We start from the raw sequence: 20,062 nt of genomic DNA, 5'->3' as shown, positions 1-20,062 counted from the left end.
ATAAACTATAAACTATGAACTAAGTTCCTCCCAAAGTTAGTTCAGCCTACGCCCAACAAGGACAGCTTGGAGGTTAGAAGCAAGGTGTAGTCAGTTAGATTAGATCTCTTTCACTATCTCAGTCATAATTTTGCAAAAGCGGTTTTATTATGGGAGGAGCCTGAATTCTGCTAAAATGTAGGCATAGTTTCTACAATCCTTTACTGCTTAGGAGTCATGTGATCAGAGGTCACAAGATCTGTGACTTCCCCGATGCTCCCATAGATAACATCACTATTGTAGAACTTAAGATTGGTCTTTTGAGGTGTTTTTCAGGCTTTTGAATTCTGGCAACCGACTGACCCCACAGACTCCTGACTCGTGACTCAACGGGTCCTGTGGTCCCCCCACCCAGAGGCAGACTCAACACTCAAGGACCATTCTTCACACCCCTGTGATTTCATCCCCAGCCAATCAGTAGTACCTATTCCCTAACCCCCTGTCCACCAAATTGTCCATAAAAACCCTAGCATCTGAGTTCTTGGAGAGACTGATTTGAGTGATAACTCCAGTCCTGCCTCTTGGCTGCCTTGCATTAATTAAACTCTTTCTTTACTGCAATCCCACAGTCTCAGTGAATTGGTTTTGTCTGTGCAGTGGGCAGGAAGAACCTGTCAGGTGATTGCAAGTCCTCACCACCACACAGTGTGAAACCTCTCCAGGTTACTTCTGCTTCTAACTCTGCTCAGCCTCTGACTCTTGGCTCTGTTTTCCATTAATAGTCCTCTGCTCTCTCAGGACTTGGTTTGGTATTTGGTATGTGGTGTCCCAAGTTTTTATCAGTTGCTCTTCATTAAGAATTTGGATAATAGGCCAGGTGCAGTGGCCCACACCTGCAATCTCAGCACTTTGGGAGATCAAGGCAAGAGGACTGCCTGAGGCCCAGAGTTTTTGTTTTGTTTTTTTGAGACAGAGTCTCACTCTGTCGCCCAGGCTGGAGCGCAGTGGTGCGATCTCAGCTCACTGAAACCTCTGCATCCCAGGTTCAAGTGATCCTCCTACCTCAGCCTCCAGAGTAGCTGGGATCACAGGCATATGCTACCACAACTGGCTAATTTTTATATTTTTAGTAGAGATGGGATTTCGCCACATTGGCCAGGCTGTTCTCCAACTCCTGGCCTCAAGTGATCCACCTGCCTCAGCCTCCCAAAATGTTGGGATTACAGGCATGAGCCACCGCACCTGGCCTCCCTGAGGCCCAGAGTTTGACATTAGCCTGGGCAACAAAGCAAGACCCCATCTCTAAAAATACAAAATAAAAAATAAATTTTTTAATGGATAATGTTCTACCATGGTAAAACAACACAAAAAAATATTTGTGGTCAGACAAGACCAAGGCCCAGCTCCCCATTTACCAACTGTATGACCTGGAGTATGTTATTTAATTACCCCAAGCCTTACTTTTATCACCTGTAAAATTGAAATATCTATCTTGCAGGATTGTGAAGGATAAATAATCTTTATAAATTGCTTGCCTTGTGCCTGGCATATGACAAGCAATCTCTAAATCAGCAGTCCCCAACCTTTTTGGCACCAGGGACAGGTTTTATGGAAGACAATTTTTCCATGGATTGGAGGGGTGGGGGGCTGGGCGGGTGGTTTGGGGATGAAACCCCAGATCATCAGGCATTAGATTCACCTCATATCTTCAGGGATTAGATTCTCATAAGGAGCATGCAACTGAGATCCCTCGCACGTGCAGTCCACAATAGGGTTCGCGCTCCTATGAGAACCTAATGCCGTTGCTGATCTCTGACAGGAGGTGGAGGCAGAGCTCAAGCCGTAATGCTGGCTTGCCTGCCGCTCACCTCCTGTTGTGCAGCCCAGTTCCTAACAAGCCACGGACTAGTACCGCACCATGGTCTAGGTGTTGGGTACCCCTGCTCTAAATGTGACTCGTTTCCAATATTGCTATTATTGTTGCTGCTGTTATTGGTAAGATTTAACCTACTGGCTCATCTCTCCTCCCACCAAGGCCACACCACCCCATCCTGGAGGGCAGATACTGGTTTGGACTGTGACCTTTCTCTACATCCCATAGTTCCCTGCATCCCAGTTCCTGATAAGAATTGTGATACCTGGCCGGGCGCGGTGGCTCATGCCTATAATCCCAACATTTTGAGAGGCCAAGGTGGGAGGGATCACCTGAGGTCAGGAGATCAAGACCAGCCTGACCAACATGGAGAAGCCCCATCTCTACTAAAAATACAAAATTAGCTGGGCATGGTGGTGCACACCTGTGATCCCAGCTACTGGCGAGGCTGAGGCAGGAGAATCGCTTGAACCCGGGAGGTAGAGGTTGCGGTAAGCCAAGATCATGCCATTGCATTCCAGCCTGGGCAACAAGAGGGAAACTCCGTCTAAAAAAAAAAAAAAAATCGTGATACTTAACGTAGCTGGACATCGCCACAGAGGTCATTCTGATGCTCAGCTGCATGGATGGGCCACAGAGAGGAGGCCAGCCTGAGAATCTTATGCCTCCCTCAAGCAAACCACCCAAACAGGTTACAGGCTTTGACCATGAAAGCCAGAGAAGGCCTACTTTATCCCAACCAGCAAGGAAGGACTGAAGAGGGGACTGTTATGCAACCCAGGGATCCCACCCTAAGAACCCACACCAGACTGCACAAAAGCAACAACCAGCTGTGACTAGTGTTAGCAGCCCTAGTTTCTTTTTTGTTTTTTCTTTTTTTGAGACCGAGTCTCACTCTGTAGCCCAGGCTGGAGTGCAATGGCTCAATCTCAGCTCACTGCAACCTCCGCCTCCCAGGTTCGAGTGATTCTCCTGCCTCATCCTCCCTAATAGCTGGGATTACAGGCATGTGCCACCATGCCTGGCTAATTTTGTATTTTTAGTAGAGATGGGGCTTCACCATGCTGGCCAGGCTGGTTTCAAACCCCTGACCTCAGGTGATCCACACTCCTTAGCCTCCCAAAGTGCTGGGATTATAGGCATGAGCCACCGTGCCCAGCCAGCAGCTCTAGTTTCATGAGCCAGCTCCCACCTGACCAGTTGTGCACCTTGTTCACTGATCCAGTCCCAAAGCACCTGGCTATGCTTTTGCTTCTCATCCTACTATGTTTCTGCCTTGTCCCTTTGATTTGGTGCAATTCTCTCCTTGGCTTTGGATAATCCTCCCAACTATGTTTAGCCTGTTTTTGGTTTCACATACTCACAGATTATCCTGGCTAACCCCATACTATACCCCCATACTTAACTCAATCCTGATTCCCTTTTCCTAAAGAGAGCCATCTTCAGCCCCCCAACTCTTCCAGTCCTATGAATAAGACTAGGAAAAGTGACTCTTTGGGTAATAGTGTCATTGGTTTCTATTCTATCTACAAGCAAAACATTTGGGTGCATGGGCCCTTACTCTGTTATTTGGAAAATCGCCATTGTCCATATCTTCCAATAGATCCTGGTGAGGTTGTATCTGCTTAGACATCATTTATGACTGTGGGGGAAGTGGTGATTAACTTACCTTGGAATCATACCTTCTATCTTCAGATAATGATTAAGGTCATAGCAATTAAGAGCCCAAACTCTGAAGCAAGATGACTTGGGTCTAAATCCTTCCTCTGCAACTTACTGCTATATTTTCAACTTGGTTCTTTTGTTGTTGCTGTTTGGAGGGAGGGTACTACTTAGGATAATTTAAGCACCTTGATCACATCAAGCTGGAAATAGAATTATTCACTGAATTGTGGATACTGGCCCCTGCCCTGGTTCCTCTACCTCTGATTCCCCAGCTCCCCTAACCACCACTTTACATTCAGGAATCTCTTTGTATAATATATTGATTCAACTGCATTGTTTATCTGTCATGTTGTCTGGCACTGTGCTAGGCTACAGAGATACAAAGATAACAAATCATGGACTCTACCTTAAAGGGTGGATAAGCATATGTTGGGGACAGAGACTTGCAAACAAATGCATTCATCAAAATGTTAAAGATGGCCAGGCGCAGTGGCTCATGCTTGTTAATCCCAGCACTTCGGGAGGCTGAGGTGGGTGGATCATGAGGTCAGGAATTCGAGACCAGCCTGGCCAACATGGTGAAACCCCGTCTCTACTAAAAATACAAAAATTAGCCAGGCATGGTGGCATGCACCTGTAATCCCAGCTACTCAGGAGTCTGAGGCAGGAGAATCGCTTGACCCTGGGAGGCGAAGTTTACAGTAAGCCAAGATCACGCCACTGCACTCCAGCCTAGGTGACAGAGCAAGACTCCATCTCAAAAAAAAGATAAAGGTGCTGAGAAAGAACTTTTCAGGGCACACTGGAGGATGAGGGAGGGCAAAGTGAGTTCTGCCTGAGAGAACAAAGTGGAGGAGGGTGTCAAGGAGCAAGGAAAGTTTTTGTGGAAAAGGTCGATGCTTGAACTACTGAATCTCGAAGTTGTTCTGCTGTAACCATAATAGGTCTCCTGCCTGATAAGCTCACGTTCACCCAACAGGTTCTTCCTGCTTGCCGCCTAGACAAAATCAATTCACTAAGACCACGGCATTGCAGTAAAGAGTTTGACACGAGGCTGGCCACGCAGAAGAACTGGAGTTATCACTCAAATCAGTCTCCACAAAGGCTCGGGGGCTAGGGTTTTTATAGGTAAATTGGTGGGCAAGGGTCTAGGGAATGAGTGCTGCCAATTGAGTGGGGATGAAATCACAGGGGTGTGGAAAATGGTCCTCATGCACCCAGTCTGCTTCTGTATGGGGCCACAGGACCAATTGAGTCATGCGCCACAGGTCTGGGTGGGGTCAGTCTGAAAGACATCTCAAAAAACCAATTTTAGGTTCTACAATGGTAATGTTATCTATAGGAGCAATGGTGATGTTATCTATAGGAGCAACTGGGGTAACACAAACCTTGTCATCTCAGGCCACATGACTCCTGAGCAGTAAGGGTTTACAGAAACTATGCTTACATCTTCTCAGAATTCAGGATCCTCTCATAATCCTAATTTTGTGGTCTTTCATTAGTTTTACAAAGGTGATTTAGTTTGGGGAAGGGGTATTGTCATCCTTGCTTTAAGGTTAAACTGTAAATTCCTCCCAAAGTTAGCTTGGCCTATGCCCAGGAATGGCCAAGGACAGCTTAAAGGTCAGAAGCAAGATGGAGTCAACTAGGACAGATTTCTCTTACTGTCATGATTTTGCAAAGGCAGTTTCATGCACAACAAGTCAATACATTGAGACCCCAGGCTGCAGCAGAGAAAGGTTTAATCATAGGTCTGCCAAATGAACAGATGACAGGAAACCTCAAATCCATCTCCCTGAGGATTTGGCGGCTGGGTTTTTCAGGATTATGGAGTGGGCCAAAGTGTGGAGATCACTGAGGGGTCAAAGAGTGCAGCGTGAAGTCATGGACAGGGAGATGGGTTCTTCAAACTGGTTAACATGAGCTGTTTCCTTAGAATCTGGGATCTGAAAAACATCTTAAGCAGCTCTTAAACAAAAGACTTATAATTCTAATGTCAAAAATCCCATCTGTAGGAACAATGGGGATACAAATGGTCAGGATCTAGTGACTCTGGGTTACAAGGAAGTGGGTCAAAGTACAGCCTGATTAGTGCTTATTTATAACTATATTTCTGTCTAGAATTCTTGTTAACTCTGTGAGGACAGCTTCACTGCTTCTCACCTGGGCCTTCAGACCTGTTCTAATCCTTTTTTTTTTTTTTGAGACGGAGTCTCACTCTGTCCCCCAGGTTGGAGTGCAGTGGCGTGATCTCAGCTCATTGCAAGCTCCGCCTCCTGGGTTCACGCCATTCTCCTGCCTCGGCCTCCCAAGTAGCTGGGATTACACGCGCCTGCCACCACGCCCAGCCCAGCTAATTTTTTGTATTTTTTTAGTAGAGAGGGGGTTTCACCATGTTAGCCAGGATGGTCTCGATCTCCTGACCTCGTGATCCGCCCCCCCTCGGCCTCCCAAAGTGCTGGGATTACAGGCGTGAGCCACCGCGCCCGGCCCAGACCTGTTCTAATCCTGAGGCAATCTGAATAAGACAAAGCCTCCACAAATAGGCTGAGAAATGTTACCCTGTTTTGTGGATTCTAGTGGCCTAGTCCCAGTGGTTGGGACTCCCTCATTGCCTCCCAAGGATCTTTGTTGTATTCAGTTGAGGAATCTGCTCTTATCAGGAATGACTCATGGGCCCAAAGTCACAGCTCTCTGGTCTCTGTCCCCATCCCCTACCTGTCTCCCATGAAAGGCTCAGTCCTTAGTATTAGCCTGTAGTCTTAACCATACATAGTCCCCAAGTCCTTACCCAAGATCTTTTTTTTTTTTTCAGTAGAGACAAGGTCTCACCATTTTGCCCAGGCTGGTTTCGAATTCCTGGGCTCAAGTGATCCTCCTGCCGGCCTCGCAAGGTGCTGGGATTACAGGCATGAGCCACTGCACCCAGCTTCCCTCAAGACTTAGGCCCTGCTTTGAACTGTAGCCGCATGATAAGGGTCCCTGCTGCTTCATCTTGTCCTTGCCAGCCCTCTCCTCTGGGATCTGCGCCTTGTTTTCTATCACAGCTGGGGTCCTGCTATCCATCCTATTTCCCATTTCTATTCTGGGAAGATGATCTCCAGATTGACCACCCATTTACTTTGGCCTGCTTACATTCCCCACACCTGGGGGCCCCACTTAACTAGAAAACCTAGCCCCAACTATGCCTGGATTGTGCCTAACTTGTGACAAAGACTCTCTGTTTGGCCAAACTTTAGTCAGGCTTCTCTGAGCCCTCTTCTCAAATAGGCCTCAATCTTGACTCCATTCTGTCTTTGACCTGCCCAACCCAATTTTGGCAAGAATCCTACTGGATAAGTTTATCGAGGGTCTCCCCATCCTTAATAACTAATCAAATTCCTCATCCTCCACTTTTTTTTTTTTTTTTTTTTTTAAACAGAGTCTCACTCTATTGCCCAGGCTGGAGTGCAGTGGCACAATCTCAGCTCACTGCAACCTCCACCTCCTGGGTTCAAGCTTTTCTTGTGCCTCAGCCTCCCGAGTAGCTGGGACTCCAGGCATGTGCCACCACACCTGGCTAATTTTTGTATTTTTAGTAGAGGTGGGGTTTCACCACATTGGCCAGGCTGGTCTCAAATTCCTGACCTCGGGTGATCTGCCTGCCTTGGCCTCCCAAAGTGCTGGGATTACAGGCATGAGCCACCATGCCTGGCCTCATTCTCCACTTTTGATGTGTAAGTCCTTGGCCTACCTTTAGCATGAATCCTGTTAGGTCACTTTATCAGGAATACCCCTATGTTTGATGTCTCTCTTTAGTAATTTCCCATCCTGTGATGTCCTCCTCCTGCTCCTGGCTATAAATCCCCACTTGTCCTTGTTGTATTCAGAGTGGAGCTCAATTTCTACTCTCTATTGCAATAGAGTCGTGAATGAAGTCCTCCTGACCATTTTAACAAGTGTCAGAATAATTTTTCCTTTAACATTTGCCATGCACTTTGTGGATGACAACCGTGGGTAGCCCACTGCCAACTGCCTTCTGGGTCATGCTGCCTCTCCTCCCTACTCCAGGAATCAGATCTTATTCCAGCCTCTTGAGCTCCTCTTCCACACCAGCCCCTAGCAGACATGTGTGGCAATACAGTTCTTGTAGGGTCAAACCTAGAGAGGATGGGGCAATTCTATTCCAACCAACTTCACCTAGTTCATTCAGTCAGTCAGATAAGCAAAACATCTGAATACATTTAAGTGGTTTCTCAACATAAATAATATATTTTCAAAGAGCTTTCTTATTCATATTACAGACATAAACAAAATACATACACTCAAGGCACAAAATATCTGTCTTGTGCTATTTCAAATAAAAAAATCATAACAGATATAGATCTTTGGTGTTCCAATGGTGCCATAAACACATTTGATGGCCTTTTTTTTTTTTTTGAACGAAGAATTGTGTGAGATTTTACCTCTTGGGTTCCAAGTATGTTTTTGTTTGTTGGTAGAGAGACTTTGTTGTAAAAGTCTCCTTACCTATAGCTCTGGTGATTTTTCATGTTTTATTCTTCTCTTTCATTTGGCTTCAAGTGAAGGAAGAACGTGATAAAATTCAAAATTTACTAAATTTCATGTTAATGTCAGATATGGAACTTTCCTCTTGACTGTCTCCTTTCATTGGCGGTGTTACTGAAGGCTTCTGTCGGGAATGGTGCGCCAACCATTCATTGGTTCTCAAGGCTTTGCAGTGGAGGCAGTGCCTTTCGCTCATTTGGTAACTTCCCAGATTCCTTTGCCTCTGAGCCATTTTTTCTCCTCTTAATACTGTCTGGTGATGGGTGGTGTTCACTTTCACTGTCCTTCCACGAGGAGGCTTCTGAGTTAGACTCTTCACTGCCACACTCCGTAGTATCACTGTCATGTTGGTTCTGGTTCACCTCATTGAACTGAGACTGGCGCCTGGCTTGTCTTTGTTCAAGACAGGCATTGACCAAAGCCACTTCTGAGTTGGTTACAGGGGTAAGTTGGTTCTGCTTTGGTTTCTTCATTGTTTGTGAGGGATCCCAGGCACTGTCTTTGCTTTGCCGCTTACAGGAAGTCTCTTTGCTTGCCAACAACCAATGAAACATATCAAGTTAGTAATATTGTTGGTTACTATGAATTCCTATTACTTAAGAAGCCTGTGCACGTGTGAGCTCACTCTTAGTGGCCAGTTGTCAAGCCATTGCTTTTCTCCAGTCACCTGCAAGTGTTGGCAGCTGACTGCATTTTCTAGTACCATATCCCAACTCCTGCAGACCAGAGAGCTTAGATAGATGCTTGACATATCACCATATCACTTTTGAAGTTTTGTGGATGCTAAACATAAGGTCAAAGGAAAAGATCTCTAAACTTTTCCAGGGAAGAACTCTTTTTTCCCTTTGAAAATTGAAGTCTTACAGATTCAAGCAGGTATATGAATGTGATTTGGGGAGCAGGAACTAAGAAGGATCTTTCCTTTATGTAGTGGTGTGCGGAAGTTGGCTTGTACCTGCGCAGAAGAGCTGATAAACTTTCAGGAATTTTGAGAGATGGTTAAACATAGCCATTATTAAAAATTAAATTATACCAACTTACAATAAATTAAGTTACTAAAAATAGAGGTAATACTCAAAACCCATCACTTCCTAATTATCTTACTACATTTGTTTATGCTATGTGCTCTTCTGGTTTTTTATGTCCGTTGTATTTGGATGCTGGAAACTCTATGCTGTTTTTTTTTTGTTTTTTTTTGTTTTTGAGATGGAGTCTCGCTCTGTTGCCCAGGCTAGAGTGCAGTGGCACGATCTCGGCTCACTGCAACCTCTGTCTCCCAGGTTCAAGTGATCCTCCTGCCTCAGCCCCCCAGCAGCTGGGATTATAGGCACGTGCCACCATGCACAGCTAATTTTTTTGTATTTTTAGTAGAGACAGGGTTTTGCCATGTTGGCCAGGCTGGTCTCGAACTCCTGACCTCAGGAGATCCACCCTCCTTGGCCACCCAAAGTGCTGAGATTACAGGTGTGAGCCACCACGCCTGGCGGAAATTCTATGTTAAGGGTGCACTACTGCACATCTCCTCCCAACTCCATGTTCAATGACGTGAGGTGGATAGCTTAAAATCAGCTTTGGTGGAAGTATTTATACCACGAAAATCAGCAAACACTAAACATCAGGGCTTGACGTATGGCTTTGTTGATTGTCTAGGCTTAAGAAAATGATGGAGAACATGTTACTAATGCAGATTACATATTACATTTCAGTATCATCCCTGTAGCCACTACATTGTGACTAACCCTGCAAAATGAGGAAATATTCTTCCAGTATTTTAGAACTATTATCCATTCCAGCAAAGAAGTCACTCACATCACTGACAACCAAGTTAAGTTCCAACATACATCTATCTTCTGCTTCATTTTCATCTCACTCCTTAACTTAGAGGAAAATAACATTCACGCTGGAACTATACTTGTTCATCAATTGCAGCCATGGTTGGCTAAGGTGCAAGGGTCTGGCAAAAATCAAGGAGAGCGTTTTGTGAGAATCAGTTGTCTATATGAAATTGGCCATAAGGAGTATTGTATATTTTATTATTTTAAATGGTGTGATATATATTTATTTATTTTTATTTATTTATTTATTAAATTTTTAGAGTCAGGGACTCACTGTGCCGCCCAGGCTGGAGTGTAGTGGCATGATTATGGCTCACTGGCAGCCTCGAACTCCTGGGCTCAAGTGATTCTGTTGCCTCAGCCTCCTGAGTAGCTGAGACCGCAGGTGCGAACAACCATGCCAGCTAATTTTCTTTTTTTAAAAGACAGGGTTTTGCTATGTTCTCCAGGCTGATCTTGAACTCCTGGCCTCAAGCAGTTCTCCTGCTTCAGCCTCCGGAGGTGCTGAGATGATGTGCAACCTTTATATCAGTAAAATTTTTAGTAAGCATATGTACACACAGGAGTTTTGGAGAACCAGTTGTTAAACATTTACCAGTGCACCACTGCTTATAGGTTATTGAAAAAGATGTCATAGACAGTTCATAATCCTGTAATAGCACTAACCATGAGGATGTGGGAAGGGCAAGCAATGTGAAGGGAGAGAGCTAAGGAGTGAAAAAAGAACTTGAGTTCCACCTCCCAGTAATTCATAGCTTCTTGCTAAGCAGCTAAACTGTCCCTCTGCACTAGGGAGTCCAAAGCAAAAACTCACCCAACCCCAATGGGCCTCCTCTAGTGTGCAAAGTCTTACAATGCTGTTGGCTGTTCATCTCTGTTTTTTGCTTTCCACACTCAGCACAAATTTCTTTCTTTGTCTTTATTTTGTTTTTCTTTTTTTCTTTTTCTTTTCTTTTCTTTTTTTTTTTTTTGTTACTGGTTCTCACTGTGTTCTCAAGCTGTGGTCTTGAACTGCTTAGCTCAAGCAATCCTCCTGCCTCAGCCTTCTGAGTAGCTGGGACTACAGGCATGCAACACCACACATATTCTTCCCCTCATAGTCCAACACCAAATATGCACTGGTTCTCACCTTTCCTTACTGAAGTACTTGTCCCACTGCCTTCATCCTTTTTATCCTCAGACATCTGTTTCAGAAACATAGGTTAGTAAGAGTGATCTCAGTTGTTTTTTGATAATATGTACTTGTTATAAAACACTATTGCTGAGGCCCATTGATAATGTCTGGTTTTTTTATTATTATTATTATTTTTATTTATTTTTGGAGAGTCTCACTCTGTTGCCCAGGCTGGAGTGCAGTGGCATGATCTCAGCTCACTGCAACCTCTATCTTCCAGGTTCAAGTGATTCTCCTGCCTCGGCCTCCCAAGTAGCTGGGATTACAGGTGCCCGCTACCACGCCCGGCTAATTTTTGTATTTTTAGTAGAGACAGGGTTTCACCATGTTGGCCAGGCTGGTCTTGAACTCCTGACCTCAAGTGATCTGCCCGCCTTGGCCTCCGAAAGTGCTGGGATTACAGGTATGAACCCTGGGCCTGGCCTGACAATGTCTAATTTTAAACATTCAGTTTAAACAAGTACTTACTGAGTTAAATAATAAGCTAATTCAGTATGTATTGAGTTCCTGTTATAGTGATCCTACTTCCACTTCCCATTAAGACTATGCTTTGATAGCAGAATCTACCAAAATGTTTTGGACCAAACAAAATGGAACAGACTTGAGAGAAAATAACACTGACAAGGAGCTATAGCTTATAAAGCTTTCCTGTACCCATTTACATTACAGAGAAGTAGTGTTTTTAAAAAATTTGATAGTACTCAGATTAGTTTAGTTGTTGTTTTTTTTCTTTTGAGATGGAGTCTTGCTCTGTATGCCCAGGCTAGAGTGCAATGGTGCGATCTCAGCTCACTGAAATCTCCACCTCCCAGGTTCAAGTGATTCTCCCGTCTCAGCCTCCCGAGTAACTGGGATTACAGACATGCACCACCACGCCCAGCTAATTTTGTATTTTTAGTAGAGACAGGGTTTCTCCATGTTGAAAAGGCTGGTCTCGAACTCCTGATCTCAGGTGATCCACCTGCCTCGGCCTCCCAAAGTGCTAGGATTACGGGTGTAAGCCACCGTGCCCGGCCCAGATTAGTTTAGTTCTTAAAGGACACTTGATCAGGGTACATTACTGATAGTTCTTTAAGATAGAAGACATCTACCATGTACAAAGATCTTTACCTGAATTCATGAACTTAATATCTCCTTAATCCCTCCGAAAGTTTCCTCCAAAATGTAATCATGATATATTATTTGTGAATACGGCAACCAAAAGAAATGGATTTCTTTGAATAGTTTCAATTTCAAATATTCTGCCCCCCAATACTCCATAAATATATTTGTCCCATTTTTCAGATTAGTGTCCCACTTTCTAATGCTGAAAGTGATTTTGCCAAAAGACACAGATATAAACCAACTCTTTCAGAAAATAACAAAAACTAGAAATTTTCATTAACACCTTTGACATATAATTCTCTCTCCAGGAATCTATCAGCAAGAAATAACCCTCAGAAGAAAGAAAGCTTTGTCCACAGAAACATTCATCACAGTATAATTAGGATAATAGAAAATTCAAAAGTAGACAATGGTTTAAGTAAATTATGGTACAATTATATGATAAACAGTTGTAAAATTATTATAATAAAAGTATGTCATAACATGAGGAAATAAGTGTGCTACCATACTGGGTTAAACATCAAGATGCAAATTTGTATATACAGCATGAGCACAAATTAGCTTAAAATATGAAAAAAAAGACTTTAAGGAGCATATAAAAGTGATAGCTATGGTTGGCTTTAAGTGGTGAAACGGACTTTTTCTCTTCTAATTTTTTCAAATTGTCTACAATTAGGAAAAAATGAGTTTATGTGGAAGTCCAGTTTCTTTGGGATGAAAAGTGCCATGGTTCGGTATTTATAACTGCAATCTAAGATCCTCGGCTCATTCTTAATATCTGATCTCTGCAATGGTAGGCAAGCATCTTTAATGAGGTGCCTTTTTGTTTTCTGGGTTACAGCAATCATTCTCCAAAAATCTTGAAAGCAGAGTTCACTTTTAAGATACCACTTTCTGGCCAGACACGGTGGCTCATGCCTGTAATCCCAGCACTTTGGGAGGCCGAGGCGGGCAGATCACAAGGTCAGGAGATGGAGACCATCCTGGCTAACACGGTGAAACCCTGTCTGTACTTAAAATACAAAAAAATTAGCCGGGTGTGGTGGCGGGTGCCTGTAGTCCCAGCTACTCAGGAGGCTGAGGCAGGAGAATGGCGTGAACCTGAGAGGCGGAGCTTGCAGTGAGCAGAGATTGCACCACTGCACTCCAGCTTGGGTGACAGCGAGACTCTGTCTCAAAAAAAAAAAAAAAAAGATACCACTTTATAAAAAATGCTTTTGGAAGAGGCTTAAATATTTTAAATTTAATATGTATCACTTAGATTAGGTTATAGAAAAGGAAAAAAATAAATTTAATATATATAAAGAAAATCAAAATAATTGGAAGTTTATAAACCTAAAAGTTAACAGTAGTTGGTTATTTCTACATAATCTGGAGTGATTTTTATTTTGTCTTCTGCCCTGTAATTTCCACATTTTCTATATAATGTGTACTTTTGTAATAGACAGGAGAAGTTGTTTAAAAACACTTATTAGGCTTATATCATTTCCACAGAAAGCTCTCACATTTGATGTCAAATCAAAACATAACCACAAAATCAAAAGAAAGATTTTGCATTAAACTAAGTGGGATCATTTTATTAACTGTCTTTGTGACTCAGTGAGTGAAAACAGCAGGAGTGCCTACCCTGAGGGGCAGAGTAGAAAATGTGGGCCGTGGCTCTCTTTCTGCCAGTAACAACTCTTGATTTTTCCAAGCCACTTAACACCTCTTAAGCTCAGTTTCCACATAAGCAAAATAAGGAGTTTGGATTACCATTGTCCAGAAAAATACCAGCACTAGCAATCTGAATAAACACAAAATAAAAATATAAACTAAATATAGTATTTATAGTCTGAAAGCAAAAGGGTAAATGCCACTTTAAAAAGTGGCAAATTCAGAGGAAATCAGCGTGCTTCACGTTGGAGGATAATTACCACCACATTTCCATCGCTCTTTTACCATTACTTCAAGGTTTGTAAATAAAGCCTCATAGTTTAGCAGAGAAAATGAAGAAGTTCAAAGTGAAGGAAAAATTCCATCCTCCTTTACTAGCTCTCATATGGTTCTCAGATTTCAAATCTGGGACCCTTCAGAAGAAGCAGTCTAGCCGATTGTAGCTGCCACAAGGGTACAAAGTGAAAAACGAAACCTCTAAAATAATTAAGGTTTTAATCAGGACTGAGTAGATCTAAGTGGACATTTCAAACTATGCTTTGAAGCAAACAAATAATTTGACAGGAAATCTGGGTATATTCCCCTTCTGTCACTAACACTTTTGTGACATTGGACAAGTCACTTAATTTCCTTGGGGCTTATTAATTAAAAAATGGGTGGGGGAGGGATAATGATAACTTACTTGCCTACAAACAGAAGGCCGGACCACATGCTCTCTTGAGGTCCTGGAAGCTCAAGGCTGTATGACTCCCAAGAGCTGATGCAAGCAAGGGAGCAGAAAAAATAGCTTAGACTGGGCCGGGCGTGGTGGCTCATGCCTGTAATGCCAGCACTTTGGGAGGCCGAGGCGGGTGGATCACGAGGTCAGGAGTTCGACACCAGCCTGGCCAACATGGTGAAACTCCATCTCTACTAAAAATACAAAAATTAGCTGCGCGTGGAGGTGCACGCCTGTAATCCCAGCTACTCGGGAGGCTGAGGCAGGAGAATCACTGGAACCCAGGAGGCTGAGGTTGCAGTGAGCCAAGATCGTGCCATTGCACTCCAGCCTGGGCAACAGGGCGAGACTCCGTCTCAAAAAAAAAAAAAAAAAACAAAACAGCTTAGACCTCTTAATTCATGATGAAATTTTTTTGGTAATTTTCTAAAGTAGCTTTGCTTGCCAGGCCAAATTCAATATACTTAGCTAGGGAGTCTAGGACACATATAAGCTATCACTATTCTAAATCTCCTTTTGGCAAAGTATTTACCTTAAGAAGCATTTAGACTTTAGATGAACGTTCTTCACCAGGAGGTGGTGGTTATCAAAGAGTCTTTGATTAGAATGGAATCCAGCTGGCATGGACATAACAAACCTTCTCCACCCCATCCAGAGCTCATAGAGCATTAAGTCTTACTGACCACTGCCAGCCCAGGCCTCTGGCTATAATGCTAAATGATGGTGGTTTTCTCAATCATCAGCCTGGTATTAATGGCCAGCAAGGATATCATGTCAGCAAATTATAAGAGCTTGGTTACGGCTGGGCGCGGTGGCTCATGCCTGTAATCCCAGCACTTTGGGAGGCCAAAGCGGGCAGACTACTTGAGGTCAGGAGTTTGAGACCAGCCTGGCCAACATGGTGAAACCCCATCTGTACTAAAAATACAGAAGTTAGCAGAGCGTGGTGGCGTGCGCCTGTGGTCCCAGCTACAAGGGAGGCTGAGGCAGGAGAGTCACTTGAATCTGGGAGGCGGAGGTTGTAGTGAGCCAAGATTGCACCACTTCACTCCAGCCTGGGTGACAGAGCAAGACTCCATCTCAAGAAAAAAAAAAAGAGCTTGGTTACTCATAATATGTTGGAAGCATCACAGTCCTGATAAAGTGGGATATCTCATTCTTAAGATGATGGCATTTTAGTGGTGACTTTAGTTCTGTTTAGTCTAGTTCTGCTTATTCTATGCAGAAAGCGTATTGCTTCATTCTAAAAACCCCAAAATCCTACAGCATGTATCCTATCAATATGACAACTTTCGTATCTTTGATTAGAATCACATGGCTAGAAAAGGGATTTGGAAGTCATTAACCAGCAGGGAGGTTTATGCCAGCATTACATAGCAGATGGATAAACTGTAAACAATCTGAATGTTTCAAACTTGCAGAATTTTTTGGTGCAATCACAAGATAGAAAATTATGCAGTCATTAAAAGTGCTGCTGAGTGAATATAATTTAAAGAAGTATTTCTGATATATTATTAAGCTTAAAAAGCAGGATATGAAAATATATGCAATATAATGCCAACCATGTAAGATCAAAGATAGAGAAATGGAGAGAGATATATTGGGAAAGGCAGAGAAAAAAACCAAACTGGAAGAACATACTCCAAAATGTTAACAGTGGTTATCTCTGGGAAAGAGGATAACTGTAGCTTTATATTTTCCTCTTCACCTTTTCCATATTCCTGGATTCTCCAGAATAAGATTGCATTATTTTTAAAACTAAACAACTTTTAAAAGTAGTTTCATCAAAGTATAGTAAATGTATTTTATGGAAATTTTCCTAGTGTACAGTAAACATATTATTTAAAATGAAAAAAAGATATCCTACCCAGACAGAAGCCCTAGAGAAGAACATCAGGACAAATACGATAACAAAATACCAAAGCAGGAAGCTCCCTATGGTTCCACAAGAGTCATCCTTCCAGCATTCATAATCCTGACTTGGAATGGTACAATTTAAAGGTATGGGGGGAGGATCTACCTCCCAAAATAAGGAAAAAAAGGTCTCCCATGATGACTCCTTGCTCAGAAAATAAACCATGCTTAAAGGGATAAAGATGACTGGGAACTACTTCACTCCCTCTATGATGTATGACAATTTCCTTGGCAACCTATTATGACATATACTTAAGCAACTGTTCTAGGAACTGACAAATGCTTCTTGGATTTCTAAGTTTGTGGAAGGTTATTCAAATTACTCCTCTGAATGTTTATGTTATTTTCCCCCATACCTCAATATGGTGCATTCTGCCTTAATTTTTTTTCCTAAAACTTGTATATACTATATTTTCTTATCTTCACGTCTAAGTGTTTAATGTATCCACTCATTTTAATTCAGTCTCTTTTATATGTATCATGCCATTGCAAATTATCATAGACAGTTCTAATGTATTACCGATCGAACTGTGTTCCCTAAAATTCATATGTTGAAGCCCTCACCTCCAGTGTGACTCTATTTGGAGACAGGGCCTTTAAGGAGGTAATTAAAGTTAAATGAGGTCATAAGGGCCCTAATCCAATACAATTGGTATCCTTACAAGAAGACAGCAAGGATTCACGAGCACAGAAATCAAGGTCACAATACAAGGTGGCCGTCTGCAAGGAGACCCGCCTCAGGAGAAACCAACCCCGCTGACAATTTGATCTTAGACTTCCAGCCTCCAAAATTATGAAAAAAATAATTTCTGTTGTTTAAGCCACCTGTCTGTGATATTGCGTTATGGCAGCCCTAATACATAATGCTGTCATTTGGTCAGTGGTGTTCTTTTTTAAGCCTTGAATAAATGCACAACAGCTTATAGATTACATTAAGAGGGAAAAACACAGATGTGCCCGTTATGAACTACTATGAACTACATCAAATGCATACAATTTCTTCTTAGGAAAGAGTCACATATGGAGGGGGTGGGAAACCGGTATTCTAATTTTTTTTTTTTTTTTTTTTTTTTTAGCAGGGTCTCACTCTGTCGCCCAGACTTGAATGCAGTGGCACCATCTTGGCTCACCGCAACCTCGGCTTCCCAGGCTCAAGTGATTCTCCTGCCTCAGCCTCCAGAGTAATTGGGATTACAGGCGCGTGCCACCACGCCCTACTAATTTTTTGTCTTTTTAGTAGAGACAGGGTTTCAGCGTCTTGACCAGGCTGGTCTCCATCTCCTGACCTCGTGATCCGCCCGCCTCGGCCTCCCAAAGTGTTGGGATTACAGGCGTGAGCCACCGCGCCCGGCCGGTATTCTAATTTTGATTGCACCTTGAGCCCTTTCACTTTGAACAATTTTCCAGTTAGTTCATCTCTAAATCTAAAACTAGAGCAAAACAACATTGCTGCTAAAGCAATCTAAAAATGATAAAACTTAACAGCTCTTCAAGAGCACAGCATACCTGCCGATTTTCATTAATATACAATACCACGTGGTATTAATCTTAGGATCATTTTAGGAAAAACTTTGGCCATTGGACATACATGATGTAATCCACTAGCTTACTGTGACATGGCTTAATGTTTTTATTAGGAGGCACACTTCAGAACAAGTCCCCAGGCCCTGGGTTTCTGGCTGTGGACTCTAACGCGTCATCTCCTCCAGGAAGCTCGCGAGAGCTGGGGCTGGGCTGGACGCGCCTCCTTGGGGAGCACTGCATGCGCCTCCTTGGGGAGCACTGCATGCGCCTCCTTGGGGAGCACTGCATGCGCCTCACCTGCCACCGAAATGCATCTGTGGACCTCCGCTGGGGTTGAGCTCCTCTGGGTAGTAACCAGGAAGGTCTTATTTTCTATATCCGTGCGCCTGGCTCAGCGGCACACTTGTAGGTATTTGTGCTAAATAAAACAAAGCTCAACCTTTTCCTCAGGATGAGCAGCTCTTCCAAAAAATACATACGAAAATGTGTTATTATTTTTAACCTCAAAACCACTAGCAACTTCAATAAAACAAATTTTGGGTGTGCTTGTTATTGCTGCACCCTATTAAACAGATTAAGAATTTAGGCCGGGCGCGGTGGGCCACGCCTGTAATCCCAAAAGGCGGTGGGAGGCCAGCAGGCGTTTGGGAGGCTGAGGCGGGCGGATCCCTTGAGGTTAGGAAATCGAGACCAGACTGGCCAACATGGCGAAACCCTGTCTCTACCAAAAAAAAAATTACATGGGGTCAGGACTCTTGACATAGATACTTTAACACAGGGGAAAGAAATGCTTTGTCACTGATGGTGTCTGGCCACTTTATCACGCCACTCTATCCTACGGTGAGCCGCCCTACTTAATCAGTTTACACATGTGAGTCCATAAATGCCCTAGGGAAGCTAAAATTATATTAATAGATACAAAATTCAGCTTGTTACAATTATTACTTTTTACTGCGGGTTCAGAGCCTGGTCTGAATTTTGCTGCTTAGCTTTCTCTCGCAGCTGAGTGGGAGCCGCAAAACCGAGACCTGTTTCCCTGGTAACGCTCCGAGCGCCTGGGCCTGCGACCCCTCCCTTTCTCGCGAGAAGAGACTGCCCAGTTCTTCCGGTAACTTTAGAGCCGCTTGCCGGTGGCCTCCCGCTTGAGCTTGGCTTTGCGCATGCCGAGAGAGAGTGGCGCGAGCCTGCGCTTTCCGGCCAGAGGACATGGTACGTTTTCGGGGTCGTGTTTGTGCTTCCTGTCTTGGAATCTACGCGGGTTGTGGGAGTTCCGCGCCTGCTGATCTGTCCTGAGTTCAGCCAAGGGGGGATGTGGCTAGGCGTTCCGCCTCTCTAGGGGAAGGGAAGAAAGAAGCAATAGGGTTGCTGAAGTTCGTGCCCAGGAGCCGGGGAGGGAAGCTCTGGACTGGGAAATTGGGACGCGGGGGCTGAGTGGCGCGAAAGCTATTGCTCTCTCCTCTGTGGGATACGACTGCTTGTCGCTGGAACAAGTTTTGCACGGTCTGTAAGAGTTGAGCCTAGCTGAAGAAAGGAGGAATTATAAATCCCAAATGTGGACCAAAACAATGCACGTTTTCCCCTCTCTCCCTCTTACTCCGCTCACCACCCCATCATAAGTACGTGCCCTTCTAAAACTTGGATCCTTGTCCTTTATCCACACACAAAAGGGAGAGCCCTGGAGTACGGCTGTCCAAGTGCAGAGTTGTTTAGATAGTAATGGCGTCTGCATGAGGATGTAGAACAGTCTTTATGACTTACAGCAGATATGGAATATAGTCTCCCAAAACTTGACATTTTGAGTTTCTGAAATTAGTCTTTTGCCTAGTCCGTGTAACATACCCCAAAGACAAAATACAAAGTATTTCTAGACATAACCCTTAAATTACAAAATAAGACATTTTTATGTATTGGAAGTATTAAATTGTTCTTAAATAACCAGCCACGTCTGGGCGCGGTGGCTCACGCCTGTAATCCCAACACTTTGGGAGGCCGAGGCGGGTGGATCACAAGGTCAGGAGTTCGAGACCAGCCTGGCCGAGATGTTGAAATCCCGTCTCTACTAAAAATACAAA

General features: G+C 43.6%; 2 protein-coding genes across 4 annotated transcripts in view; one reads left to right on the top strand and one right to left on the bottom strand.

Moving 5' to 3' along the window:
• Nucleotides 1-7,746: 7,746 nt before the first annotated feature.
• Nucleotides 7,747-16,626, bottom strand: SSMEM1 (serine rich single-pass membrane protein 1). The gene is made up of 3 exons (XM_055114861.2): nucleotides 16,420-16,626; nucleotides 11,030-11,084; nucleotides 7,747-8,591 (listed from the first exon to the last, which is right to left on the bottom strand). Exons 1-3 carry the CDS (start codon nucleotides 16,444-16,446, stop codon nucleotides 8,215-8,217), a joined length of 459 nt encoding a protein of 152 aa, XP_054970836.1. The 5' UTR covers nucleotides 16,447-16,626; the 3' UTR covers nucleotides 7,747-8,214.
• A 1,602-nt stretch (nucleotides 16,627-18,228) lies between these two features.
• Nucleotides 18,229-20,062, top strand: part of TMEM209 (transmembrane protein 209) — a 41,719-nt gene continuing 39,885 nt past the window's right edge. Inside the window, exon 1 of one of the 3 annotated variants that reach the window (XM_003813482.4) lies at nucleotides 18,229-19,199. In XM_003813482.4, the coding sequence (XP_003813530.3) occupies nucleotides 19,197-19,199 (3 nt within the window). In that variant the 5' untranslated portion in view covers nucleotides 18,229-19,196. Of the gene's footprint in view, nucleotides 19,607-20,062 lie in introns of all 3 variants that reach the window. The other 2 variants (XM_003813483.5, XM_008966036.3) reach the window with 2 other exon arrangements.

This window comes from Pan paniscus, chromosome 6, assembly GCF_029289425.2.
Source record: "Pan paniscus chromosome 6, NHGRI_mPanPan1-v2.0_pri, whole genome shotgun sequence".
Lineage (NCBI taxonomy): Eukaryota > Metazoa > Chordata > Mammalia > Primates > Hominidae > Pan > Pan paniscus.
Note: the sequence above shows the minus strand (reverse complement) of the source record. Positions and strands in the feature narration are given on the sequence as shown.